A 27,838-nucleotide genomic window follows, 5' to 3' on the forward strand; every position below is an offset into this window, starting at 1 on the left:
CCCTATTCAAAGATAAATTTATACAACCTTGGAAATCAACTATAATCCAATGAAAAATTTTTAATCGGTGAATTTAATAATAGCTAAAAGTTACATAGTAGTTATTATATTCCAAGCACTGTGGCACAGACAGGCTAAGTAACAAGCCCAAAGTTACACAGTTGGTAGATGGCAGAGCCAGCATCTGGATCAGGAACCTCTGTCATCAGGATTTTGATGTTGGCCATTAAGTGGTCCAGCCTCCAGGGTAGAAGGAGCGCTGGAGTGAGGGTCAGAAGTCACAGGGTCTAGTGTGGCCCCTCCATTTGGGCAGGGAGAGGCCTGGAGAGGCGCTCGGATGCATGGCAAGGGGCAGGTCAGTCTGGCTTGGATGCCATGCTAAAGAACTTTGTCTGTGTTGCTGGGGAGTCATGAGAGGATTTAAACAACAGAATGACACAGTCAGATTTGAAAATTATCCACAAATACCCCAAATCCACATCCCAGCATTTCCCCAGGATGAGTTCTGTAGGTGTCTCCCTGCCGTTTTCCAGAGAGGGTAAGTGACTGGCTCAGGGTCACACAGCAAGCGGAGGAGGGCTTGGAAATCAGGATTCCCAGTTCCCCCTTCTGGTCTCATTTCCCCTCACGTGTGCTTCCTTGGCTTTTCACATCCAGGTCTGCCCCCTGCCCACTTGACTTCTCCCTGACCTCCACCTCTGAGACAGTTTGGGTCGCCTATAAGCCTCATCCCAGCCGCATCCAGGAATACAGCTGCCCCGAGGTGTGGAACTCCCCAGGGTGTCCCTGGGGGCCAGACACTGCCGGTCCTGTGCCAGGATGCTGTGGTGACCTCTGAGCCCCGTCAGCCCATCTTTCTTTCTGCCCCCACCTGCCTCTTCCTGGTCAAGGGTCGAGGCCAGCACTAGCCTGTAGAAAGCCTTGTGCACCAAGAAAAGAGCACCCTCTCCTTGAGAACTTGACTGCCACCTGCTGGAAAGTTGCTGTAATGTGCTGATTTTTTTTGAACAATTGATTACTGACTGCTTGAACACTGTATGAATGACATGCAGCATCAGTATGTCTGTGAGTGCCTGCCCTTTTGTACTGGCAGTGTATCCTTGTTCAGTGTGCAGTCCACACGACTGTACTCAGCATACTGGAGACCCCTCCACCTCTTCCTGAAAAACCAAATATCAACCAGACTTTTGTAAGTCAAAAAAAATGGCAAACATGCTTTCACCAACTCCTGCTTTGCAAATAGAACTCTGCTTTTGCAGAAGACCACTTGTATGACAAAGTAAACCCTCGAACTGGCTTTTGATACAAATTGAGATTTCCTATTTCCACATATCAATGTGGCTATTTGCTCAGGATGCCCAAAGCATATGCAGCTGTGAGCTGTGGTCTCAGTGGATATAAGGGGAGGGGAGTACTAGATTTGGGACTTGGAGATGATGAATTTGTGTCCTTTTTCTAGGAAACTGTGAGCCGAGAGAGGAAACTTGAGCTGAAACGGGAGAGAACCTGATGCCCGCGAGGCTGAACCTTCTCCTCCTCACTGTTCTCAGACGCCCTCCTTTCACCCCAGGCCTTGCAAGGACCGGGGTCCCACCCACCACCAAGGCTGTTGGGGTAGAGGGTCCTGCTTCCCCCAGGCAAGAGCCTCCTTGTCTAAACATCCTCCCAGCTTCCCTTGGGTCCTTCCACTACTCTGCTCTGGACAGACAGATGGACGTCAGAACAGACAGTAAGAGTGAGCAGCACAGCCTCCTCCCAGGCAGCTGGGCTCTGAGTCCTCCTCCCAACCCGGCCTGAGTTTGCTTCTTTGAGATCCTCGTCCTCCCCCAGGAGTTCATCCACGGGGCAAAACTGTCGGGGGTCAGGCAGAGCTGAGCCATGGACACCCTTTCCTGTTTCCTGCGGTGTCAAGAGACCACATCTTCTCCTGCTATTTGTTTTTTGTTCACACAGTACACAAAAGGCTTGACCTGAAACCAGCGGACTCTATCTCGGCCACTCACGGGAATCCCTTGGAGGCGCTGACCTGGCCAGAAGCCTTTACCAGCTTTTACCCCGGGGATTACTGGTGCAGCTGGGGGAGCGGGTGGCCCTGGCCTTCCCCAAGTCCTGCTGTGCTGACAGAGGAAATGGGAAGCCGTGTGTGCCCTCCCCTCCCCTTTCCCAGCCCAGATGAGGGCAGACTCTGTCTGCTGTTCACACCTCAGTGAAAACGGTCCACAAGAAGGAGGCCTTTAACTTCAATTTTTGCAGCCTGTCCGGAAAAAAAAAATAAAATTAACTCACTGCTTGTGGATAACCTCTGGCTCCAGCCAGACCCAGTAAGGAAAAACAGGCTGTCCACAGGCCTCAGATGCATTTGCTCAACAAATCCTAGAATGCAAATCCTAGAAGACTAGGTGGAAGACAGCCCTGCACTGTGGCCCCTGAGAAGGACGCATGCAAATCTAAGCCCATCTAAGGTGGGTGGGAGGCTATGGCATGGAGACGGGTGGACCCTACACGGAACAGGACCATGTGAGGGAACAAGAGTCCACACACATCTTCTTCAGACGGATCTCCCTGGAGGAATCTAAGTACCTTTGAGAGGCCTGAGAGGAACCAAATCTCAGGTGTTCTAGTGTCCGCTGCCTTGTTCAGTTCTGTGGCCCCGCCAGTCAAGAGAGGAGCCCCGGGAGTCAGGTGGAGCAGCCCTGCTGTCTTCAGTCCTTTCCCTAAGAAGGTCTTGCTGTTTGCGAGTGACTGTGTGCCCAGAGGCCCTGGGAATGTGAGCCGGGAGGGAGGGTTGCAATCTTGCGCAACTCAGGAATGCTTATTCCCTGGTGTGAAAAGGAGAACTGAATATAATATTAACTATTGCTCTAACTCAAAGCCTGTATTTGAGCCCAGATGCTCTGAGGTAGTTAGAGAATTGTTCTTGCCTGAATTCCAGGGTGGCTAGAGAAAAAAAAAAAAAAAGATACAGGACTCCTTGTTAAATTTTAATTTCAGATAAACAATGAATAATTACCTCGTGTCAGGGTACCCCCAGCATTGCAATTATTTGTTGTCTGAGGTTCAGGTTTAACTGGGCCACCCATATTTTTCTTTGCTAATTTTAGCAGCCTTAATAGTTCCTCTCTCCTTTTTATGCCTTGGGAAAAAAAACCAAAGAAAACAGCAACAGGAATGGGTTGTGTTTTGAAATCAGAAGGTGTCATTGGTGCCAAGGCCAGAACACTTGCTAGTTTTCCAAACAAGCGTATCTGAGTGACGCACCCCCTGCGGCCCAGCTAACGCCCAAACTCAGCCAGTTCTCTGCTGACCCCCTTACCCCATTATCTCTGGGTTTGTTTTTTTGTGGAGTTGGGTTTTTTTGTTTTGTTTTTTTGCCACCCAGATTGCACAGGATCTTAGTTCCCTGACCAGATATTGAACCTGCGCCCTTGGCAGTGAAGTTGGAGTCCTAACCACTGAACTACCAGAGAATTCCCACACGTATCTCTGACCCACCCAGTTAGCCTCCTGACTTGTCAGGACACTAAGAGGTTAGTTAATTATGTCCTGTTATCACTCGCCCACCTTTCAAAAGCCTTTCAAAGCAGCAGGGTCTCCCCTGTGCCTCAGTGCTCTTGAGGCCTCCAAGGTGAGTGGAGGGAACCCCACGGTCCTGTATTCCTCCTGGCACAAGACTGGCACTGCAGCCAGTGAGGCCTGTGAGTGTCCCGAGGGCAGGGGTCGTGTCTTGCGTCTGTGGATTCCACAGAGCTAACACTAGACCCGACACAGAAATGTTGGTTGAGGGTGGGCGGGCACTACAGAGGCTCTCAGAACAGGGCCCTCGGTGGCTCTGTCTGTCGCTGGCTATATGACCTGGGGCACTCCCAGCCTCAGCGTCCTCGTCCGTGAGACAATGGTAGTGTGGCTGTCTCCTGCCCTTCTCAGAGCATTAAGGCACACCTTCAAGAGCTGGGGAAAGGAAACTTAACTTTTGAAAGAAGACAAGCTATGCATACAAGTTCCCTTTCCTCAGGTTGCTGCTGGAAGAACTCACATGTTATCTGAGACAGGGGAAAGGAGGCTTTAGATGACTTTCAATGGAGACCACATTTTCTGGACCAAAAACCAGGCGCTGTATTCTGTCCATTTTTATCCTGGTTTGAGTGGCCGAGTTTGGGTACCAGAGTTTAGGAATCAATAGGACAGATGATGCAGCATTAGGACTGGCCCAGATTTTCCCGGACATACAATTCACTGTCACCTGAAGAATCACAGAGTTGTAGAATGGCGGGTCTGGAAGGCAAGAATCTTGTCTCCAAGGTCATCAGCCTGAAGGCAGCTGGATTAAAACCCAGGTCACCCAATGCTCAAGACAGGGCAGCTTTTTTTTTTTTTTTTCCACTGCCTCAGCAAGTTGGCACCACAAGGATGGGACACCTGAATAGCATCTGGACAGGGCCCCCAGGCAGGAAAAAAGAGGCAGACCCCCGCAACCTTGCAGGCTCTGGACTGGCCTGGACATGGCAGGTGGCTCCATCTTGCTTCCACGGTGAATAATCCAATCCAAGTCAGACTTCTGTGCAAACCAGTTTCTTTATTTGCTCAGATAACACAGTACAAAAATGAGACTCAGATGCCAGCATCGAAAACTCATACCAAATACTTACATAACTTAAAGAGCATCATTTCAAATAAGAAACTCTGTACAGAAGGTGCCTGACCTTCTCAAAACTGATTCTGATCTTTCACATTTTAGTGCTGTGTTCCTGAACACTGCCTAAAATGAATCCATAAAATAAATAAACCTCCCCCACTTCTTGGGAGCAGCAATAACACTAAATGACTTTCAGAATCTAAAACTTTGCCTCAAGTTTGAGGCCAGTCCCTGCTAAGTGCCCAAGTCTCTCTGCCCTTGGCTTCTCCCCCACCTCAGCTCTACCCTATGGGGCTCGTCATAAGAGCAAGACAGTGTCCACCAAGGATAACAAAGATGGGTTGGCCATCCAGGTTCTAACACCCTCTCCCCGATGGCCATGTGTTCTAGGCAGTGTTAGAGGGCTGTGTTCATAGCCCTGTCAAGCATTCATGCAGATAATAGACACATGCCCAGTTGACCAACTGAGCCAGGCTGTTGGAACTGTTGAGCTGTGTAGAAGACAAAACCTTGCTTTGGTGCAAAAACAAAAAGGAGCCCATTTCTCAAGATACTTTTCTGCCATCAGCTGGAAAATCATCATCATAAATCTATAAATCCACAATGTCTCAGGAGTCAATGTCTCCTGCAGTTTGGTGCTCTTGAGCAGTACACACTCATTCAACCCTCCCTGGCAATCTAGCTTGAAGCCCTCTCCCATTTCCTGAAAACTACCCAGATTGTAGCTATCATAAGATTAGCAACGTATATAGACATGGCACTGTGTAATTCCAGAACTCTTTGTGCTGATTTTCTTAGTGACTTTTGGCAAATCCCCACGATTGAACCCCATTCAATTTCCAAATTTAGTTTTAAATATCATTGCATGGATTATTTGGACTTCCCAAGTGGCTCAGTGGTAAAGAATTTGCCTGCCAATGGAGGAGATGCAAGTTTGATCCCTGGGTCAGGAAGATCCCCTGGAGGAGGAAATGGTAACCCACTCCAGTGATCTTGCCTGGAGAAACCCATGGACAGAGGAGCCTGGCAGGCTACAGTCCACGGGGTCACAAAGAGTCAGACATGACTTAGCGACTAAACAAGCAAAACATGAGATGGCAGAGCTGAAAGGCATCAGCTTCATTTCTTGGTTGTAGAATTACAGGACAAAGGGCTGCTGGCGGCTGCTGCTGCTGCTAAGTCGCTTCAGTCGTGTCCGACTCTGAGCAACCTCACAGACGGCAGCCCACCAGGCTCTGCCGTCCCTGGGATTCTCCAGGCAAGAACACTGGAGTGGCTTGCCATTTCCTTCTCCAATGGACAAAGGGCTAAGAGGATTCTAAGAAAGGCCAGTTGACCCCATTCTGCTGCTTCCCCATCTAGAGGCTGCAGGGTTCCTGGGAGGGTCTACAAATCCATATGGGCACTAAGTACTGTTGGGAAGCTGAATAGATTATGTGATCCCTGTAGCTGCACAGCTGTCACGGGCATGTGGATGTTCAGGTGAGAGACTAAGCATAGATGTATTTTTAAAACTAAAGTCAGTCAAAGTCGTTCAGTCATGTCCGACTCTTTGCGACCCCATGGACTATCCAGTTCATGGAATTCCCCAGGCCAGAACACTGGAGTAGGCAGCCTTTCCCTTCTCCAGGGGATCTTCCCAACCCAGGGACTGAACCCAGGTCTTCCGCATTGCCGGCGGGTTCTTTACCAACTGAGTCACAAGGGAAGCCCATGAATACTGGAGTGGGTAGCCTATTCCTACTCCAGGGGATCTTCCCAACCCAGGGATCGAACTGGGGTCTCCTGCATTGCAGGCAGATTCTTTACCAACTGAGCTATCAGGGAAGCAAGAGACTTATTTAAAAAACTAACATCTGAAAAAGGTATCAGCAGCTCTTCTACATGACATGGGCATATTTTTAGCCATGATGAACCAAGAAAACACGTGATAAACAAACAAACAAACAAGGGTACATAAGTCAGCACTAGGCCCTAAGGCTGGCCCCAGAATGCAGAGGCCTTGATTTCTGGTCCAGGGCTCTAGACCAATGCCTACTGAGGTAACTCCCCCATTTCTTCTCCAACTACCAATTCAGAGGAGAACCACTGGTCTCACAATTCCAGTTGAGGACCAAGGCCTCCCAGAGAATGTCTGGCAGAATTGCCTGGATCTCAGGAGTTCCATTCATTCATTCATTTGGTCAATACTTAAAGATTGCTTCCAGCTATGTGGGGTGGGTATATTTAGCCACAGAGTGAAAGCACTTGCTATCTCTCTTTAGAGATATTTTAGCATAAGACAACCAGAAGGGGTCTGATGGGTCACTAATCCAGCCCAGAATCCAAGGTCTGGAGAGGAGAAAGGACGTGGGACTTATACAGGGTTTTGCAGCAAGTTTGGAGGTAGGTCAGCACGTGGAGTCCTGGTCTCCTAATTTCCCAGTCCAGTGCATTTTCCCCCATGGCCTTTGCCTCCAGTTTTGTAGACGAACACCTTGTTCATTCTCTGTCTCAATGAGCCCACGGTGGTGCATGGACACAGAATGGCTGTCCACGCTTGTCTTCAGTCATGTCTGTGAAGCACTGGATTGGGAGAACATGGAGCGTTTTCAGGGTTTCCTGGCTGAAGCTACTAATGTTTGCATAGTTCAAGGGAACTTGAGTGCAAAGCACAGCTTTCAATCTGGACTCTGGATCTGAGAACTTGTGATGTTCTGGGAGGAGAAAAAGAACACAGATTTTAGCCATAGTCCAATTACGTATGGGTCCCACCCTGATAACAACAGACTTCTCATTAACCCACTAGCTCCCAGCTCTGGGTCTTTGCTCACAGAGTACCTCCTGCCTGCAGTGTCCTCTTGGTCCTTTCTCCCCATCTACAGCCTCTCCATCCTCAAAGGTCAAAATCAATGCCTGCTACCTTCTGGAAGGCTCCCAGAACCAACTTGCTTTATTGGCCACAGCGCTAATTTGGCATTTAATTGATATTTACTTTTATTATCAGTAAACAGTCTGTCTTTTTCCACTAGAACCTTTCACAGGCCCTCAGAACCTTTCACAGGCATCTTACACAGCTGGGCTAATAGGAGGCTCTCAATAGGTACTGATTGGATAAATGAGTGAATAAATAAATGAATGGCTAGCAAAACCAGAAGATACAGTGTTAGGGCTACTGAGGATGTCAGAACTGATGTCTCTATAATATCTTCCACAAAGAGCTCAGATCACTCCATCCGGTGTTACCTAATCCACCTTAGAGGGCAAATTGTCCCTAGTCTCCAGGAGAAGACAGTGAGTCTGAGAAAAGAGAGGTCTAAAGTCATAACGGGTTCCCACCAGGAAAGCCATTGAAATGATGAGATACAAGTATCATGAAATAAGGCCTGCTTTCTTGAGAGACTTATCACAACGGCTTCTAAAGTTAATTCCAGGGGGAGACAAAGGGTTTGAGTAAGACTGACATCATTGCAATAAAGGTCTGGTTCCCCAGGGGACCATTTGGATCTGGAAGTTCTGGTCCACTTTGTCGAACTCCAATAGGACGTTTCATTGCTTTAAAATCACAGTTTCCCTCAGTAGTTTCTGCACTTTGCTACTGCTAAGTCGCTTCAGTCGTGTCCGACGCTGTGCGACCCCAGAGACGGCAGAGACGGCAGAGACGGCAGAGACGGCAGCCCACCGGGCTCCCCCGTCCCTGGGATTCTCCAGGCAAGAATACTGGAGTGGGTTGCCATCTCCACTTTAGAAGTGGTTAAATGTTTGTAAGCTGGTCATCTTAAGTGAATTTGAAAAGGGCGGGGAGAACTTAGAGTCCAGCAGAAAATTCAGATTTTAAAAAAGATAATAAGTTTTCAGTAATAAGTTTTCTGTCTACAGGGACCATTCCAGAGCCTCAGGGAAGGAAGGATTATTAGGGAAAGCCTGAAACCAATCAAAAGAGTGAGTGATGGCAGAAGAGAGGCTATTCATAATCAGTCAAGGCAAGGTCCTTGAAGAATGTCCTCTGAGAAGCCTTTCAGAACCAAACAGCCCCAGGGAGCCTTCTCATCTACCTCACCATCCCTTATGTAATCTTACTGTACTTTTTTCTTTAAATTTTATGACTGTCTCAGTTGGCAAGCCAAACAGCCCAACCCCTGAAACAGCAAGAGGGTAAAGCTAAGATAGTAGCTGGTCCAATATTCCATACTGATATCAAGAAGTATGAAAATACCCCTCCTGTTGGAGACCAGAGCCAAATAAAGGAGGATGCTAATTAGCTTATTAGCAGGTAAAGCGGGGAGGCTGGGAAAGATAAAGACCCCTGTGGTGCAGAATTGTCTCAGAAGGCCTGGACAAGGAGGTGGCATTTGAGCTGGACCCCACAAGCCCTGAACTAAGCAGAGGAGGGGAGAGGACACAAAGCAGGTCCTTGTGATCTGAGTCTGTCACGCCCCGTACCACGGGGCCGGTTCTCACCTGCTGGGCCTCCTCGTATGGGAACTGGCCGTAGCTGGGTCTCCTGTAGTGTAGGCCTGTGAGACTGAGGACGGGGTGGTAATTGTTGCCAGCACCTTGGTTTCCCAAGCCAAAAACGAATGGGTAGGTTCTCTTGGGCTCAGTGGTGTGGGCCCCTCGGCTGCGCAGCGTGGCTACCAGCTTTCTGAGGGAAGAGACTGAGGGCTCGTATAAAAATTTCTTAAAGCTTGGGTGTCGCTTGATCTGGAGGCAGAAATGAAGGCAGGCCATCAGTGTGGCTGGCAGGTGGGTACTCCCCTCCCACTAGCACCCCCTCCTCCACCAACCCCACGTGGTCAGGCTGGGCACCTCCCTGTCCCTGGGACAGCACGCCTTATTAAATTCCTCCACCTTCCCTGGCCTCTCAGAATCTGCTCTGCAAGGTACAGCTCCAAGCAGCACTACAAAGTGGGGGAAAAAAAACCCAAAAGACAAAATCCAGGTCTTTGGATTCAGATAATGGATGCTTAAATAGGATTCACTAGCTGTGTGACCTCTCTGAGCCTCTGTCATGTGTAAAATGGGGGTAATAATACCTTCCCCCAACACACTATTGTTGGGGGGAGAGGATTAAGTGAGATAGTTTAATGTTTTGTGAAAAGTGGATATTGGGTGAATTTCAGTTCCCGCCCTAAGCCTCCTCCTCCTAATACCTAAATGTCTTAGGTTGGGTTCCCCCAGAGGCAGATCCAAAGACTAGGACTCAGATGCAGCTCCCTTCTGTGGTGAGTGATCCAGGCAGACACAGATGGGGGAGTGGAGACAGGAGGGCAAGAATGGGAAGCACCCCCTCCGGCTGGCAGCTGAGCCTGATCCCCTTGGGGCACTTTGGGAGCCCCCCAGTTATCCCCTCAAGGTGGGAGGGAGCTGGGGTATGTACACACCAGCTCCCATCAGCCGATGATTGAGGGCTGCTCCTGGCAAGGTGGAGAGTGTCACACTGGCCTATTGTATGGGTGTAAATGGCTCTGGAGGGGCCAGTCTTCAGGCAAAAGGATGCAGGTGCTGGTAGTCGGGAGCTGGGCCAGGTGATCTGTGGTGCCAGAAGAGGTACCAATAACATTGGCTACAGGCTCAGCTGTGAAGAATCTGCCTGCAATGCTGGAGACCACCTACAATACGGGAGACCACCTACAATGCAGTAGATGCTGGTTTGATCTCTGGGTCGGGAAGATCCCCTGAAGGAGGGCATGGCAACCCACTCCAGTACTCTTGCTGGGATAATCCCATGGACAGAGGAGCCTGGTGGGCTACAGTCCACCGGTTCACAAAAGTCAGACATGATTCAGTGACTAAACCACCACACTGATCACTCATCTATGACCTGCCTCTTTGTATGTGATCTGTGTCTGTCTCTCCAAGTAGACTGTGAGGTTTTCAAAAGCGAGGAACCTTATGTTACAAGCTATCTAGCAATAGAGGGAACTCTAAAAGCTTGAAAGAATTAGAGGCCTTATAATTGCTGAAGCGTGTGCCAAGACAAAGTGAAGGGCAGATAGAGGACGAAATCAGAGGGACTTGGGGAAGGAGGCTTCCTTGAGCTGAACTTGAAGGATGATTTGGACAGGGGGAAGTCCTGGTTGGGAGGTGGAGACACAGAGCTTTCCGTTATTTTAAATTAACATTGATCTCCTCTGCTGTGTGTCTGGCATATTCTATATATGCACTAAAGTTGGCAAGTAGGTATTTATACTCCATTTTGCAAAAGGGAAAACAGGCTCACAGAAGTTATGGGGCAGGCCACAGTCACCCAGATGGGGACTGAACTCCGGTTCAGTCCTTGGGGGGACTTAGCACTCCTCACCTGCTTTCCCAATTGGCCATCCACTTCTTGGAGAAGGGCCACCAGCTCTTGGATGATCAGTTCCTCTAAGAAAAATAAAGAAGGATTGAGGGACTGTTGACAAGTTCTGCAATAACCCATCCATCGATCCCAGAAGTATTTTGCCTCTAAAACACAGCACACAGATTAGTTATGAAGAGCAAAGAAAAATCTTCCCCTCAACTAGAGCTGGAGCATGAGGGTTTTGTTTCGTTTTGCTTTATAGACAAAGAAGGCTCTTGGACCTGCCGAGCCTCACCTGCCACCACATTCAGCTCCATTTTGACAGATGGGGAAACTGAGACCTTATCTAGGCTGCAGAATAGCCTGCACCATCAGCCTGGGCCATAAACAATGGCGTGTGGGTGGTGCGGCTCTTACCAAGACTTAATTATGAATATTCGGAATATTTGGAGACCCATTGTTATAAACTGTTGGCAACTTGAAATCAGCCAGGGTGGGAATTTTATACCACAGAAATCTGCAAAGGCTACAAATCAGGGCTTCCCCTGGACACCATGCGCCTAGTGTACTGGAGCTTGTTCGCAGTAGGCCACTGGTTATGAGATCCAGAGCAAGCTAGGAGTCTTACATGAAACATTCACGAGAAGCAGTGGCATGCCGTGGGGGTGAAAGGGCATCCCACAGAAGGGATAGACACTCTCTACCTGAAGAAGGCTGTCCACCTGCAACTCTGCCCCAGTTCAAAGGTCAACCCTTGTCCTCTCTGCCCTTCTAGAGTCTCCTAGGGTATTTGTAAAGCTGCCTTCCCAGTTCCCTACTAGGGTTCAGCCTGTGGAAGCCATGCAAAGGGGAAGCCCCGGGGCAGCTGTCCCAGGAGAGAGCAGGGTGACACTAACTGGATTCATTCGCTCCATCCAGCTGACGTCCCGCTTCCGGCTTGTGGCTTCTGGCCTGGGAGAGTGCTTCTGGGGCTCCAACTGGCTCCCCTTCTGTGGGTGGGGATCCCTGGAATTCGAGATCCTCCGGATCTGAGGGCAAAGAGGAGTTGGTGTGAATGTGTTTGCACCTGTCTCAAATCCACCAGCACATCACTGAATCCAGGTTCTGACAAGAAGCTGTCCAAAGTCTCTGGTTTAAGAGGGGTCCTGGTTTCCCAGGCTCCTCAGGGAAGCCCCAGGCCCCTGGACCTGCCTCAGAGGAGTTCACAGTGCTCTTTGTCCCTCCAGGAATCGCATTCTGTCTTCCACCTACCCCCTCTGCCTCCTTATATCTGGGAGGAAAGCAAGCAGGCCTGCCAACAAGTCTCAGCAAGTGAGCCCCCTTCCCCTTTAACTTGGCAAGCTTTTGCTGAGTCCCTTAGCCTGTCTGAACCTCACTTTTTCTATCTGTCAACTGGGAGAGTTGTAAGGGGGGTTAAATGAGATAGTATGTGTGAACGCAGCATGCAGCGGGCACTCTGCCAATGTTGGGGGGGATTGTTGTACCCCAGTGGTCCTCACACCTTAGTGTAGTGAAAAAGCAGAGGCCCAGGACACGTCCTACTTCATCAAACCTGAGTCTCTATTTCTCTATCACCTTTCCAGGTGATTCTGATTTATGTATGGTGATGCTCTCATACCATATTTGTTTTTAGGTGTTTACGATGGGCTGGGGGAAAGTGTGTGTTGTGGGGGGTGAATCCTGGCATCAACCAACTCCTTTCTCCTCTTGTGCCCCCACACCACCCTACTCTGCTCAGAGTGAAAGTCAAGACTGAACGGTACACCACATGTCTGGCCAGCCCTGCCCTGGAGGAAGCCACGGGGCCAGAGGCAGCCTCTGTTACCATGGCAACCCTGGGTCTGCTCACCAGAGTCGCTGGAGACGGAGGGCCAATGGCCACCGACACACAGGGGCAGAAAGCTGGGCTTCTTGGGTGGCCGGGAGTCTGGGCTGGCAGCACCTGCAGCCCCCGCTCTCTTGGGGTCCTTGGAGCTGTGTTTTTTATAGAAGGCTTTTCTGAAGTTTGACTTTCTCTCTTGGCATTTCTTCCTGTAGGCTGGGGCCAAGTTTTCTACAGCTACCTCCGGCTCCTGGACTTGAAGTTGCTGCAGGAGAGATAAGGGAAACTGAGTCAGGGCCCCTGACTTTACAAGTCAGCTGAGACCAGCAGCCCCAGAAACGGAGACCCACTGTGGGCCAGATGGTGTGGTTAGGGGAGAAGGGTGATGATGCTCAGAGCTGGGGAGACAAGCACAGCCTGCAGCAGTTAGGGGAGGCTCCGGGAAGGAAGGGAGAAGGGAGCCAGGCTCTGGCAAGATGTAGGATTGGGGGAGGGGCTGTGCCAGGTTGTGGGGGGTGTCCAAAGTGAGGGTCAGGGTCTACGTGGGGAAAGTCTTCCTCACCTTGTCTCTGCACTGCTCCTCTGCATCTTGGAGTAGGGCAATGATCTTCTGGATGAATTCTTCTAAAAAAAAAAAAAGAACAAAGGGGATGCTCACACTTGAGTGCTGAGAAAAGCTTTTCTGTGGTTAGTCTTCTTTTCCTAAGACCCGGTGGCTCCCTGGGCGATTCTCACAGGCCTCCAGGGTGGATGCTAATGAGCTTGCATTTGAGGTCATCCCTGGCCCAACCCTTGGTGGGGACCACAGATTCCCCAGAGGTGGCCTGAGGGCAGAGCTGGTTTCATGGGAACATGTGCTTAGTTGCTCAGTCGTGTCTGACTCTTTGTGACCCCGTGGACTGTAGCCCTCCAGGCTCCTCTGTCCATGGGGACTCTCCAGGCAAGAATACTTGAGTGGGTTGCCATGCCCTCCTCCAGGGGACCTTCCCAACTCAGGGACTGAACCCAGGTCTCCCACATTGTAGGTGCATTCTCTACCATCTGAGTCACCAGGGAAGCCCCAGAATACTGGAGTGGGTCGACTATCCTTTATCCAGGGGAACTTCCTGACCCAGGAATCAAACCAGGGTCTCCTGCATTGCAGGCAAATTCTTTACTAGCTGAGCTACCAGGGAAACCCTGAGAACATATTCATTTATTCATTCACTTATTCATACCATGGGAACATATTCACTTATTCATTCATTGCTGTGGAAGGGCCTAGACGTGCCTTGTTATGTTTAGGAAAACAGCCGAGACCCCTGCCTCCAGGGGAAGGTGTCTCAAGGCCGTCTGGTCCCAAATCCCCGCTCCCTGCTCCTTCCTCCACTTCTAGGTAGATCAGGGGCCCTTCTCAATTCTCCTTCAAGGCACGTCCTCTGTGAAAAGCAAAGAAGGCAAAATGGGAGAGGTAGGGAGAGCTGATCTTCAGACAGACAGAAAGGACAGTGATTACATGATTATAGGCTTGGCTCCACCAATGATAAAATAATAATGATAAAGGTGGCAGCCACCATCAGTTCAGCTTCTCTCCTAAGGCCTCGCCCCCTCTTCCTAGCCTCTTTATTTCTCCTGAGGCTCTGCTCTCAAGCCCGGTTACATGACAACACTAATAGTCACAATAAACTGCAGCTGACATTTTTTTTAGCAGCTCCCAGGTACACCTCTAAATGCTTCATCGCCACTAATTCATTGACAACTTCCACCAACTCTAGGGAGTGGGTACTATTCTTATCCCCAATTTATAGATGAGGAAACTAAGACCAGAGATGAAGGAGCTTGTCCAAGATCACTCAGCTGGAGAGGTCAGAGCTCAGGTTCAAATCCAGGTTCTAAAGATGTACCTTCTACGGAGCCCTTGCCACAGGCCAATGCTTCCCTTGCATCTCCTAGTGTCGGCCTCCCTAAGGAGGGCATTATTACTTTTGTGGTTTTACAGCTGAGGCTCAATTTGGCTTAGGGCCTGTGTTCTGGACCCCGAGCTGCCTCCCCAGCCCACAGTGCTCAGAGGCAGGAAAGGACAGGTCACTGCCTATCTCTGGTTCAGTTTCTCTTCTGACATTTTCCAAGGGGCCTCTGAGAAGAGAAGAGTGGGTACTGACTGAATTCTGTGGCTCTGTCCTGCTGCAGGTCCTTGTCGGGTCCCCCACTTTCTGCTGGGGTGCAAAGCTCAAAGGGACTTGGATCTCTACCATCTGTAGTTACAGCCTCTTGGACTTCAGGTTCTTCCACACCTAAAAAGCAAGAGGAAACGGTGGGTGAGCTTCACCAGCCTGAGGGTGTTGACTAATGCACAGAAGTCAGCAGAGACTCAGAGTGCGCTCCATGGCTAGCGCATGCAGAGGCCTTTTTGGGGTGGCAGGGGGCTGCTGGGCAGGGCTGTGGCTCCGCTGTACTGAAGACCAAGCTCCCTCACCCCTTTGCACGTCCATCCGTACAGCTGTGCCTGTCCTGGGCTTCTCCACCACCACCACCATCCCCCTCTTCCCCTGGAAGCTCATCCCGCCACCATCTTGGCTTCACCTGCGAACTGGAGAGTAGATAGATGCCTGATGCCCTGGCTTGAATTAGACCGATCGCAGCCAGGCTCCGCCTACATGAAAATATCTCCCTTGTGGCCTGAAATCCCACCACCGGGGATCCACTCTTACTAGTTCAACATTGCTTCCTCCTTTTTAAAATGTGAATTCCCCTGGCCAGGATGACCTGCTAGGCTGCTCCTCCCTGACACCAGGAAGACCCTCTCTCCCAGTAACTCTGGCTCCATCGTGATGGGCCCCGTGACCACACACATGATTTTACCTCCCGAAACCCTAGTTCCCTCATCTGTGAAATGGAGATAATAAGGTGTACTTCCTAAGATGAGGACTGGTGGCCAACAGACACACAGCCAGAAAATGTCTTATTTTTACAGGCGAGGAGATTTGAGGCACAGAGTTAAGGATTATACAGCCCAGCACCTGGATCTCCTGCCTCCCAGGCTCCAGTTCCCTTCTGCACGTGCTACCCGCTGCCAGGGTGTGGAAGCTGAGGCTGCAGAGAGACCACGCTAGTTGGTGGAATTCTCTGAACACAGTTTCCACCGGGGGCTTAGCTGGGTTGCCTAGACGATGAGGGGTGGTGTGTGGAGGTGACCTTCTGGCATTCCTTTTGCCCTCCCCACGCTGCTCAGGGCAGAGCAAAATTTAGAACAGGGACGGCAGCTCTGCACATGGCCAATTCAAGCCGTAGGGAAGGTTCCAGCGCGGGAGGCAGTGTTGCTATGGTAACCGTGAGCCTGCTCACCAGGGAGGCTGGAGCTGGAGGGCCGATGGCCGCCCACACACAGGGGCAGAAAGTTGGGCCTCTTGGGCTGCCGGGACTCTGCGCTGGAAACACGGGCGGCCCCTGCTCTCTTGGGCTCCTCGGAGCCATATTTCTTAAAAGAAAAGGCTCTCTTGAGGCTAGACATTTTCTCTTGGGATTTCTTCTTGACGACTGGTGCTGGGTTTCGTGGGGTCACCACAGACTGAAGGGCTTGATGCTGCTGTGGGAGAGATGAGAGAGAAACTGAGTCAGGCCCCTGACCCTCAGGAGAGGGGAAAGGTCCCCAAGAAGCAGCCGAGGAGCACTCAAGGGCTTCAGGGTGGCCCCAGGCACGGCTGGTGACAGAGGCCGGAGCAGGGGAGCAGGGAGGCCCGCAAGCACAGGTAGGGTCTGAGCGAGCAGGAGGGAGGGCAGCGTGCCCCTGGGCATCTGTGCGGACGGTTCGCGCCTCACCTCGTCCTCCCACTGGTCTCCCACTTTTTGGAGCAGCTCCACTATCTTCTGGATGATGATATCCTCTAGAAGAAAACCAATACACCTGGTTAATCTTTGTAGGCGCAGAGAGGACTCTTTTTAATGACTGCCTTGGCCTTCTGAGACCAACTTGGGACTTCTGGATTAAGTGAGGGTCCTCTTAAAACAGCTCCTTTAGGCCGCAGACTGGGGATGGGGGAGCACAATCCCAGGGCCTGGTCCTTCTAAGAAAGGCTTGGAAGGTCCACAGGTGAAGGGTACTAGGCCAAAGCGTGCAATTTTACGCAGAAGTTTCAAGTCAGTCCTTCAGGCATTCAACTTGTACCCCACAATTTCCTTTGAACTTTGCAGATCTGTAAACATCTACTTTGAGTTTGTGACCCAAGCTGTGTGACCTTGGGTAAGTGTCTTAACCTCTCTGGGCCTTCATCACTTCCTCTGTGACATGTGACTCATAAGTCCCATCCTGGATCCCTCAGGAGGCTGTCAGGCCGTCAAAGGAGACTACGTTTGGAAATACCTTACAAGGTTAGAGATGATTCGACCCACAAAATTTCAGCCAGGGAAATGATGGAGCACCAGCCCATCTGAGGTGGACAGAGGCACTCCAGCAGGCAGGACACAGATAGCCTGCCACGCTGGTGCCCCAACCACACTGCCAAGTCTTTACACAGAAGCCCAAACGATGTAAATGGTTTTCTTTTGATATTCCAGTTGACCTACCCAAAGACAGTGTGCCCAGAGTGGCCTCTGCTAGTTGCAGCTGATCAGATTACACAAAAGAAGGTGCAGACAAGATCCCCTCTTCCCAGACTGTCTGCAGATGTTCTTACCCCTTGCCTCTCATTTATAAACCCTGTTAGGCTTTTGTTCCTTGACTCAGTCTACCAGCCATCTCCCTCTCATGTGAGAAAACAATCATCCTGCAGATTTCCTGCAAAATAACCAATTAAATGCCTTTGAGCTACTCCTTGACAGATGCATAGCTCCTCCATTTTCATATCTTTTAAAATATGCCCCTTCTTAGTAGGAAATTAGATTCATACAGCCTTATGGATTTTATTAAGGGCAATAACAAGACTGGGGTAGTGTATGAGACTGTCCTTATTTCTTGCAGATGTGTGTCTAAGTATTTAAGGATGAAGCATCACTTTACTTAAAGGGGTTCAGCAACAATGAAGCAAGGCTGACTATTAACAATTGTAAGTATGTGAATGTGCACAGAACTATTCTTTCCACTCTTCTATATATTTAAATATTTATGTATATATATGTGGGTGTTTATATATATATATGTATATATTCCTTCTATAAATTTTAAATGACTTAAAAAGTTCCCATGCTCATTAACACATAAGGCAGAAGCATTTTCCAGAGACCAGTCTAATTCCTGAGACTCCCTTCTGTGAAACTCTAACATAAATGGACCAGAAGCACCAGAAGAGCCAAGGTCAAAATTGGCACATGCATTTTGTGAGGTCTAAACATCCAAGGTCCAATCAGTTGTCTGGAGCAATCCATTTTGTTTGCAAACAGTAATATCGAGCTTTCTGAGCTTGTCTTCCTGCTGGTGACCTACGGCTTGGAAAGAAACTTTCCAGACTCTAGCACCCCCACCTTCGAGGAGCAAGAACTGGTGGAAATCAGAGACTTCTCCACCGATAATAAAGATGAAACCAAGTGTGTGGGACTGTGTGTGGGTGTCAGTGAGATTCTTCTGACTTTGTTAATCAACACAGTGCAAGGAATTCACAGCAGGCCAGGCACTGCTGGAGCCAGCTCTTGGCTTAACCAAAACAATCAGAAACCCTCCTAGGTTTCCATTTGAAAAGAGGCTGCCTCAGCCCAGACATCTTTCTCCACTCTCCCACCCCCAAGTATCCTGAATCTTCCTTGGATTTCTTCTCCCCCTGAAAAACATGGTGAGTTTTGAGTCCTGTAGGGCAAATTTCCATCTTCCTCCAGCTGCCTGTGGGACATTCAACTCTAGGACACGAAACATCAGAAACGGAAGGCATCTTAGGGACCAGCTCACTCATTTTACAAATGAGAATCAAAGATATCAGAGAGGGATAGCAACTTGCTCAAGGTCACACAGCAAACTTATCCCAAACTTGATGGAATCAAGTCTAGAACCAGCAGCCAGCTGTTTCTACTTCCCTGTCATCTACCCCAGGCCTCACACGTAGATTAATGTTGAGGGATAGAGCTTCCTGCTCAGCTTCCCCTCTGCCTTCATATTTCTCCCTGGCTGTGCTCCTCAACTCTGAGTACTTAACAATAATAGCATCTGCCACTTATGAAGCCCTTGCTGTATGCCAGCTCTGGACTACGGCTACCTGTTATAGTCTCCGTTGTATCAATGAAAAAAAAAAAAATTGAGGCTCAGTGAGGCAAGTCTCCAGCCCCAGGTCACCCAGCCGGTGAGTGGTGGAACTGGGGTTTCACCTCCAGTTCTCAGCCCCCCTGCACCTCTGCCTCTAAGAAGAGATTTTGTTCCTGATGGTAGCCCTACCTTCCAAGTCCCTTTCTGTTGAGAGGTTTGAGGAAACAGCTCAGAGCACCCCAGCCCCTGGGGTAGGGATGGGGGTGGGGTCACCATAGAAACAGGCACAGTCTGCTCACCCCTGGCTGCTGGGCCCAGGTCAGCCCCCTCGCTGCGTGAGGCCTCAGCCGCCTTGGCCTCTTGGCCCTCGGCCTCCTGGTCTCGGGCCCCCCTGGCCTCCTCCGCACTGTGTTTCCTTTGACTGTGTTTCTTGCGGCTGGCCTTCTTGCTGTGGGCCTTCTTCCTGGGAGCTGGCTCGCCCAGGCTCTCGGGGGTTTCTGTGGGCTCGGAGGGGCCCTCCTTCCCCTTTGCCTTCTTGTTGGTCTTTTCCTTGGGCTCCTCAGGGCCTGTCCTGAAGAATAAGTTCACCACAAACCTCAGCCATCCCTGCGGGGCCTGCCACTGGGCCTTGTCCTTCTTGGCGTCCTGCAGAGGCCTCTGCTCGCTGAGAAGGTCCTTGGTCTCCTCTGGGCTGGGGGCAGCAGCTGTGGTGTCCTGAGCCTCCACAGACTGAACTGGACTCTTGAGACATCTGGCCCCATCACTGGCCGTCCGACAAAGACCTCCCCTGAAGGGGCCGGTGGGCAGGGAAGGGCCCTGGCAGTCCCACGACTCTGAATCCTTCTTGGCGTTCTGCAGCCTGTCCAGAGACTTGGCTCTCCTCCACGACAGAGGCTTCCTCGGGCTCCACGGAGGCTCCATTGCACTACAACCGAAACAGACAGCTCCCTTAGAAGAGGCCTCGGAGATTGTGAGGTGGCTACTGGTGCTGACCTGTGTGCCCATCCAACCCACCCGTCATGTGAGTACTATCAACTCTCAAAGCCGTTGTCTTGTTTAAATTCCTCAGCATCCCTGGGAGGGTCGAGTATCCTTGTCCCGTGTCCCAGAGGAGGAAACCGATCCACAGGAGGTCATGCCCCAGATCTCACAGCTAGACCCCTAGAACCTCCAGGAGGAACACCCTGCCAACACATTGATTGTAGTCCACGAGACTGAGTTTGGTGATCTTAGTTCCCCGACCAAGGATTGAACCTATGCCCTCAGCAGTGAAAGTGCCATGTCCTAACCACTGGTGTGTATGTATGTGTGTATTCAGTCACTCAGTTGTGTCCAACTCTTCGTAACTCCATGGACCGTAGCCCACCAGGCTCTTCTGTCCATGGGATTTTCCAGGCAAGAATATTGAATTGCCATTCTCTTCTCCAGAGGATCTTCCCGACCCAGGGATCAAATCTGGGTCTCCCTCATTGCAGACAGATTCTTTACTGTCTCAGCCACCAGAGAAGCTCTACCTTCCCAAAGGGGCCCTCCTATTGGCAAGATTTCTTCACATGTTTAGCGGTTTGTTGCCTGAGCCTCTCTGCCTCCCCTCTTGTCTGTTTTGCTAGGTCTTGTTTCCTGAGTACCTACGAAGATGCCTGGCACATCACTGGCACGTAGTAAGTACTTATTAAACAAAGGAATAAATGTATAATGAGCATTTAGTAAACCGAACAATACCTAAGAGTGTGTAGTTAACATACAATAAATGAATTCGGACCCGCTCCATCTTAAAGCAGCCGGGACCCTTCCGTTCTCCATCCAAAATGAAGCAACTACTGATGGAAAAGAAAAAACAACCTCCTCTTTCTGGGCAGCATTTTAACCAGGCTGGGGTGTGGGCAGAGCACTTGAGTTGTGTGCCTTTAATCTGAAACTCCTGAGGCTTTCCAATTTTCCTGAAGTTGTTCAGAAACCCTTTGCCCTTTGGTGGAAGTTAAGAGAAAAAGGAAATATGGTTTGGAATCTCAGTCCTGAGTTCCAGAGATTCCTATGCAGTTTAGATTTATGAGTTGCCTACTCTAATTTGTGGAGAAGGCAATGGCAACCCACTCCAGTACTCTTGCCTGGCAAATCCCATGGACGGAGGAGCATGGTAGGCTGCAGTCCATGGGGTCGCTAGGAGACGGACACGACTGAGCGACTTCACTTTCATGCATTGGAGAAGAAAACGGCAGCCCGCTCCAGTGTTCTTGCCTGGAGAATCCCAGGGACGGGGGAGCCTGCTGGGCTGCTGTCTCTGGGGTCGCACAGAGTCGGACACGACTGAAGCGACTTAGCAGCAGCAGCACTCTAATTTGTAATACAGCTTCATCATGCATTTACTATTATTAGTGTATTAAGTATTAATGTATCTACATTATATCTTCTGTGTTTCCCAACTGATTCATTACTTTAAAATGTATTCTATTACTATGTCCAGCTTAGAGACAAAAATGAGAAGCTATAATTGTAGTTTCAGATGTGCAGGGATCCGATACATGTGAGGAAGATATATGTGAGGAAGATACATAAAGAGAGGGAAGAAAAGGCACAGGGAAATACAGAAATTTGAAGGTGAGAGTTAGCAGTCAATGATGCCTTTCTTCCTTCAAACATGAGTTTCAAGAGGAAGGGTAGGGAGGATGGCCAGAAGCCAGTGGGTACCACCCGGCGAGGTATCCACATGCTTGCAGTCTTGGAGGAAATGAGGTGAGGAAACAGGCAGTTTGTATGGATTTATTTGTTGCTCAAGGTTCCTTAAAGAAGCAATAGAGTTACGTGAAAACTTTCAGCAATGTTATTTTATCTGAAAGTTGTCTAATGTTCTTGAAAGCCTCAGAAGCCGCCTTACAGTTATGCATCCAAAATGTGGCATTAAGTGGGATAAGAAAAGAAATCATAGAAGAAAATATTTTGCTTTCTTATTAATTTCTTTCAGCAAACCTTTAACAGGCACCCACTATGTACCAGGAAGTGCTCGGTGCTAGGGAACGAAATGCAGCTGGAGCCCTCACGTGGGCAGGGGTAGAGGTGTACGTGGTAAGGGCAATAATTCTCTATTCCCCTGATAGCTACTCTCACTCTTTATTTATTTAGTTATTTTTAATTTTATTGGTTTTTTTTTTTGCCTGTGCCCTGTGGCATGTGAGATCTTAGTTCTCCTACCAGGGATCGAACTTTCCACCCCGAGGACTGGAAAGGCGGAGTCTTAACCACTGGACAGCCAGGGAAGTCCCTACTCTCTCTCTTTAATAGCACATGGTTTAAAGAGAAGATAACTTGAGGTCGAAGTTCTATTTGATGTTAAGATCAAAGTTAGCTGAGCCAGAAATATTCCTTGAGGGACTTCCCTGGCGGTCCAGGGTTAGGATTCGCTTTCACTGCCGAGGCTACATCTGGGTTTCATCTCTGGTGGGGAAGCTGAGATCCCACAGCTGCTGGCCAAAAAGAAAAAGGGGGAAGAAACAGAGATATTCACTGAATGATGTCAGGGTGCTCTCTGCTAGCTCCATATGTTCCTGTGATCGGGCAAATTGGATGAGATTGGCAGAGAAGCTGCTCAGTAACAGAACCACCAAACCAGCCCCTTTGCTTCCTGCTCTAACTTGGCTGAGGGGGTCTCCCACACAGAGGGCCTGGCATCTTTGTTCAACGAAAGAGAAAAGAGGCGCAGTTATTACTGAAAAAACCTGTCATTGCTATGGAAACGGTTTCCCCCATTGCTGATGGTGGCAGTGTCCTCCTACCACATTCAAAGGACACTCTGCTACTTCTAATCAGAGCATCAAGACAATTCTACTCGACAGTGGTTTTCCTTCGTGCAGTTTTTTCAAGAAAACTGCCTTGATTTGGCCCTAGCTTTCCTGAAACAACAATGCTCCCTAGCCCAGAGGAAGGGGAGGGAGGCTGAGAGGAGGAGCAGCTGCAGCGGCCCCAGGGGCAGGGCGAGGTGGGGGGTGGGGGGAGGGGAGCATGACCTTGGCATTCCAAGAGTGTTCCCCAGGGAAGAGAAACTCCAGGGTGTAGCCAGATAAAGAAATAAACATTTTTTTTTAAAGGCCTACCCTCCTCCAAGGAGACACCTGGAAGATCTGTGGGGCAGATGTGTCCTCAGACTTTTAAAGTCTCTAAGCCCTGCCTGAGAAGATTGTGTTTTAATATTAACCACCCCCCCACACACACACACACATACTACCCACACCATACAAACACACACACACACAGATTCTGTGCGTGCTGAAATTAAATCTTTCCAGACTTTCTAATTATAAAATTCTGCCTATCCAGAATTCATCAAAGCAAATCTTTCTTTTTCCTTCCTCTTTTTTTTTTGTTGTCCTGTATCCCTGCTTTGCCTAGGACATCATCTAAGTTCTGCCTGCCCGTCGGGGAATTCCACCCTGTCCAGGTCACGCCTCCAGATGGTAACCCTGAGACAGCTGCAGACCTTGGCTGCATGAAACCCAGCTGCTCTTATCAACTTGTTCATTGCCTTGACAGAAAGTGGATTTCAGAGCAAAGTCCTAGTCTGCTCAGAAATACCCGTAACACCCCAACGATCTGCCGATTGCAGGACTTCTGACATGTACTGGTGACGTATTTAAAAACAGCAGTAAAATACCAGAGAAAGTGCACAGAGCGGACCTTGAGTTACTGCGGAAAGGGAAATTGGCCAGTTTTTCACACGTGTGCTGTCATTTGGGGTTTATTTTCTAAATTATACACTGATCTCATCTATACATCATTCTCTAATTCACGCACCTGCCAAGCTCCTCTGTAACAGCTCTGTCACCGCTCCCTAGAGGGAGTTTAGCTGCTCCCCTTCTCCACTCCTGGACTACAAACAATAGATACAACAAACAGCTGGCCACTCCGAGGGAGCGTGGTGTGGACCCAGGGTCACATCCACAGACTCTCACTGCTATAGACTGGAGGTTTGTGTCCCGCTCAGATTCATATGTTGGAACGTAATCCCCAGTGGGATGGTAGTACAAGTGAGGACCTCTGGGATAATTAAGTCATTTGACCAGAGCCCGAATGGAAGAGACTAATGCCCTTATACAAGCGATCTCAGAGTGCTCCCTCACCCCTTCCACCGTGTGAGCACATAGAGAGACCCGGTCTCGGAACCAGGAAGCCTCACCACACACCGAACCTGTGGGCGCCTGAGTCTTGGACTTCAGCCTCCAGAAGCGTGAGAAACAAATCCCTGCTGCCTCTAAGCCACCCCGTCTATGAGAGTTTGTGACGGCAGCCCAGTCGGGCTAAGATGCTCATGTGACCCCGAAACATGCTCTCGTACCGTCAACCTACGAGAACTCATAACACCCTAAAGTTTCCCTCCTGGGCCCCCAAGTGTAAATACAGGGCCTCATTCTCCGGGTATCCGTCTGCCCTCTGCCCTCCCTGTCTCGATCCAAGTTCCAGAGAAAGGGCCCGAGTCTGCCTGGTTTCTGTTGTGTCCACACTGCCTGGGAGGCTCTCAGTGTTTCTGGAACAAATATACAAACACAATCAGCTTACCAGCCACAGGGCACCCAGCACATCCTCCATCCACAAGCTCTCAATTCAACTTGGCCCCAGCCTGGCAATGAGCCAGGCTGGCAGTGGGAGGTTGAGGCTCTGACAATTATGAGATTTCCCCAGGGTCTCACAGTCGAGAAGCAGGGAGAGACAGGGCTTGAATCCACTTCTCTGGATTCTGAATTCTTTTTCCAGCACAGTGGCCTCACGTAAACACACTCACACACACACACACATACACACTTAGGGGTGAACAAATCTGCTATTTCATGCTGACATTGATAACTATACACGTGCCTGCTGTGACTTGTACGGCTGGAGTCACACACTCACGTGTGCCCAGGTATTAACATTTCTGTCCCAGAGGCAAAGATTGTAGACACAGGGTGGGACTCACAGACTCTTGGCCGGAAGCCAGTCGGTGAGTAGGAGAATCAAGGGCTGACGCTCAGCTCACGTTTCCTACTCATCAGCACAAGTGAGCCCATGGACACTCCGAACACCGAAGGTCAGTGCCTATTTGAGGTCAGAGTCTTCCATTTGGGCTCTCAAGATGACTGGTCCACACCCACAGCCCACACCGTCTGGTAGGACAACTCCAACAACCACTGGAGGACTGGAGTGGGGGACAAGGTGGTCATCTCTTCCCTCAACACTGGACCCATCCTGCTCTCACACCTGCCTCCCAAGTGTTAAGTGGGAACAATCCAGGTATTCCTTCTCCTTCATGGGGTCCCTAGGCGGTTCCTAGAACTGGAAGAACCCTGAGAAGTGTAGGGCTCCTTTGTACGCTCGCCTCCCCTGTTGGGACACTCCCTGCAATGGGAGCTCACCACCGTTCAAGGCAGACAGTTCCACCATCAGCCAGCGGGAATTAAGGACAGGCCTCCCTAAACAGGGGGCTCCCCAGGAGGCGCTAGTGGTAAAGAACCCACCTGTCAATGCAGGAGACATAAGAGATGCAGGTTCGATTCCTGGGTCAGGAAGATCCCCTGGAGGAGGGCATGGCAACCTACTCCAGCATTCTTGCCTGGAGAATCCCATGGACCAAGGAGCCTGGTGGGCTACACAGTCCATAGAGTCACAAAAAGTTGGGCACAACTGAAGGGACTTAGCACACACACACTCCTCAGAGCTGACCTGGCTAGCGGCAGGCCCTCACGCCCTGAGGAGAGGCTACCTCACCCCGAGTCCCTCCAGCCAGCCCATTGCCCAACAGCCCAGGTCTCTAGATGTGTCCTCGTATCTCGTTGCTTCTGGACCCTTCTCCTGCCTGGATATCTGTCCCTGAGAACTCTCCAGCTCGTCCTTGGCCACCTTAAAATGTGAGGCTGGGCAGGGACGAAGGGCTGCAGCCATGGCCTGACCACAGCAGAGCCCAGTGGGGTTTTGCATGAAGCTTCAGATCAAAGAGGCATCTGAGCCTGGGGCTGGAAAGCTGGGGTCAGCTCTGCCAGAGCCAACCTGCAGCTCAATGTCAAGAGCTAGACTTGGACCATCTGCCCAATCTGATTGTCACCATCAAACACACATCACCTGGTACCTATTTTCCAAAAGGTTGGGATTTGCATCTTTTGAGGATCTTTTGAAACCCAAAACAATGAACTCCCTAACTGTGGACCTTCAGACTCCGAGACACAGCGGTGGGGCAGATTGTGGGGGCAGTAGGGTCATCAACACAGAGCAGGAGAACTCCAAAAACGACCACGGCACCCCTCCATCCAGCACTAGAGTTTGTGCAGGTACCCCTATCCCATCCTCACCCCATCTTGTCCTCTATCCACGACCACAGACCACAGGCCACGCAATGTTATAATTGCCCCTAAAATCCCTGTTGGAGCAGCAGGCCACCAGAACTCTTTTCATAAGATCTCCCTGTCCTTGGACTAGCTTCCAAGAAATGTAAAGTGATAAAACCTTCATCCGACCATCGGTAATAACACCTCTGTTTCTGCAAACTTTCTCTTTACTACATACCTTCATGCCAAGCTGTCACTTGACCTCCACAACATCCAACAGGGAGATGAGCAGGAGAGGTATGTAATGCTGCCCCCATTCTACAGACGAAGAAACTGAGGCCCAGGGAAGTGAAGTTCCCTGCTCAGGACTGCTAAGCAAGAAAGCAGCAGGGCTGGGACTTGAGTTCAGAGCTTCTAAATCCAGGTGAGTCCCCAGCTCCTTGCATGACACCTGGCTGAAATCATGTCATTGAACATTGTACTTTTCTAGAGATGAAGAGACCAGGAAGCTAGAAGCAGTGTTGGGACTGGACTCGGGGTTTACCCTCCTTTCAGGACCCCAAGATACCCACCTACTACTCCAGTCGTCTAAGGAAAGTATCATTCAGTCAGCTTCAGAGCATGGAAGTCGCTCCTGTCGCAGGACACTTGTGATCGGGAGCTCCCAATCAAGGGGCTTCGCGTCAGGTACTGCCCACGTCTGGGCACCACTCCCTGTCTGCTGAAAGGTGTATCCAATGAGGGGTAGTAGTTCCAGCTCTCCCAGGGAGATGATGCTGCCAGTTTCCAGGCTGTCTCAGAAGATGCTTTGGTCAGAACCTTATATATCATGCCACCCAGGGGGTGAGCTCATGGACAGCCAATCCCGGCCCCCGCCCCCGCCACCTGCCCATCCTATCCCAAGGGCTGCTTCCTGCTCCCCCAGAGATAGCAGGCTTACTGCAGCTACTCCGGAAAAAACAGTTTCGCTTGACAACTTCCTTATTACACCCAGGATGAAACCAATGTTCAGAAAAACAAACTTAGACCTGGCTGGAGGAAACCCAGTACATAGAATGGAAAACAAGAAGTTCTTATGGGAAACACAAGTGGGGAGATGGGAGGAGTAGATTCAGCATCTGCACACCCTCCTCTGTTCTCTCCAGAGAACATCGAGGAGGGGATGATAAAGAAAGAAAGGTCACTGAATGTAACATAAAATCCCTGACCTGGAGACAAAACATGGAAGGAGGAGTTGATGAGGAACGTGCTTTCCAAATCCTGCTACCCCTGGTAGGGTCACCCTGAGTCTTGACAGAACATTCTAAGAAGTCTTAATTAATAGTTTCATTTTCTGTAGTGCCTGAATGTTTTAATTTTTAAAAATTTTATTTTATTTTTAAATTATTCTATGCCTTGGCTCTGCCTTGTGGCTTGTGGGATCTTAGTTCCCCGACCAGGGATTGAACCCAGGCCTCCACAGTGAAAGCAACAAGTCCTTACCACTGGACTCCCAGGGAATTCCCATGCTTGAATTTTTTTAAAAAAAGAACTTATACATGCTTGTAATCAGGAAAAACTAGTTTTATTCAAACGAAAGTAAAATGTGTCAGAAATCCTGTTTTGATTAATTGACATGGGGAAGTGTTGCAAAGTAAATACTGAACCCACTGAGCTTTGGAATCACCCAGACCTGGAACCATCTGCC

The 27,838-nt window shown here is 49.8% G+C and overlaps 2 protein-coding genes and 1 long non-coding RNA gene across 5 annotated transcripts in view; 2 read left to right on the forward strand and 1 right to left on the reverse strand.

Moving 5' to 3' along the window:
- The window catches only part of PNPLA1 (patatin like phospholipase domain containing 1), a 56,453-nt gene extending 53,588 nt beyond the window's left edge, over positions 1-2,865 (forward strand). Inside the window, exon 9 of one of the 2 annotated variants that reach the window (XM_027525068.1) lies at positions 1,460-2,865. In XM_027525068.1, coding sequence (XP_027380869.1) covers positions 1,460-1,469 — 10 coding nt within the window. In that variant the 3' untranslated portion in view covers positions 1,470-2,865. The other variant, XM_027525067.1, reaches the window with a different exon arrangement.
- Positions 2,866-4,553: 1,688 nt separating this feature from the next.
- Positions 4,554-27,838, reverse strand: part of C23H6orf222 (chromosome 23 C6orf222 homolog) — a 44,212-nt gene continuing 20,927 nt past the window's right edge. Inside the window, exons 1-11 of one of the 2 annotated variants that reach the window (XM_027524555.1) lie at positions 26,724-27,531; positions 19,165-19,790; positions 16,519-16,583; positions 16,045-16,285; positions 14,862-14,993; positions 13,283-13,344; positions 12,748-12,985; positions 11,795-11,926; positions 10,917-10,981; positions 9,074-9,316; positions 4,554-7,329 (exon numbers count right to left, since the gene is read on the reverse strand). In XM_027524555.1, the coding sequence (XP_027380356.1) occupies positions 7,294-7,329; positions 9,074-9,316; positions 10,917-10,981; positions 11,795-11,926; positions 12,748-12,985; positions 13,283-13,344; positions 14,862-14,993; positions 16,045-16,285; positions 16,519-16,583; positions 19,165-19,790; positions 26,724-26,755 (1,872 nt within the window). In that variant the 5' untranslated portion in view covers positions 26,756-27,531 and the 3' untranslated portion in view covers positions 4,554-7,293. Of the gene's footprint in view, positions 7,330-9,073; positions 9,317-10,916; positions 10,982-11,794; positions 11,927-12,747; positions 12,986-13,282; positions 13,345-14,861; positions 14,994-16,044; positions 16,286-16,518; positions 16,584-19,164; positions 19,791-26,723; positions 27,532-27,838 lie in introns of those variants that run through there. The other variant, XM_027524556.1, reaches the window with a different exon arrangement.
- Positions 18,327-23,521, forward strand: LOC113881543. Its single transcript, XR_003508056.1, has 4 exons — positions 18,327-18,461; positions 19,724-19,886; positions 20,476-20,526; positions 23,249-23,521. It is a non-coding gene; the product is annotated as an uncharacterized LOC113881543 (long non-coding RNA).

The sequence above is a fragment of the Bos indicus x Bos taurus genome, chromosome 23, assembly GCF_003369695.1.
Source record: "Bos indicus x Bos taurus breed Angus x Brahman F1 hybrid chromosome 23, Bos_hybrid_MaternalHap_v2.0, whole genome shotgun sequence".
In the NCBI taxonomy this organism is placed as follows: domain Eukaryota; kingdom Metazoa; phylum Chordata; class Mammalia; order Artiodactyla; family Bovidae; genus Bos; species Bos indicus x Bos taurus.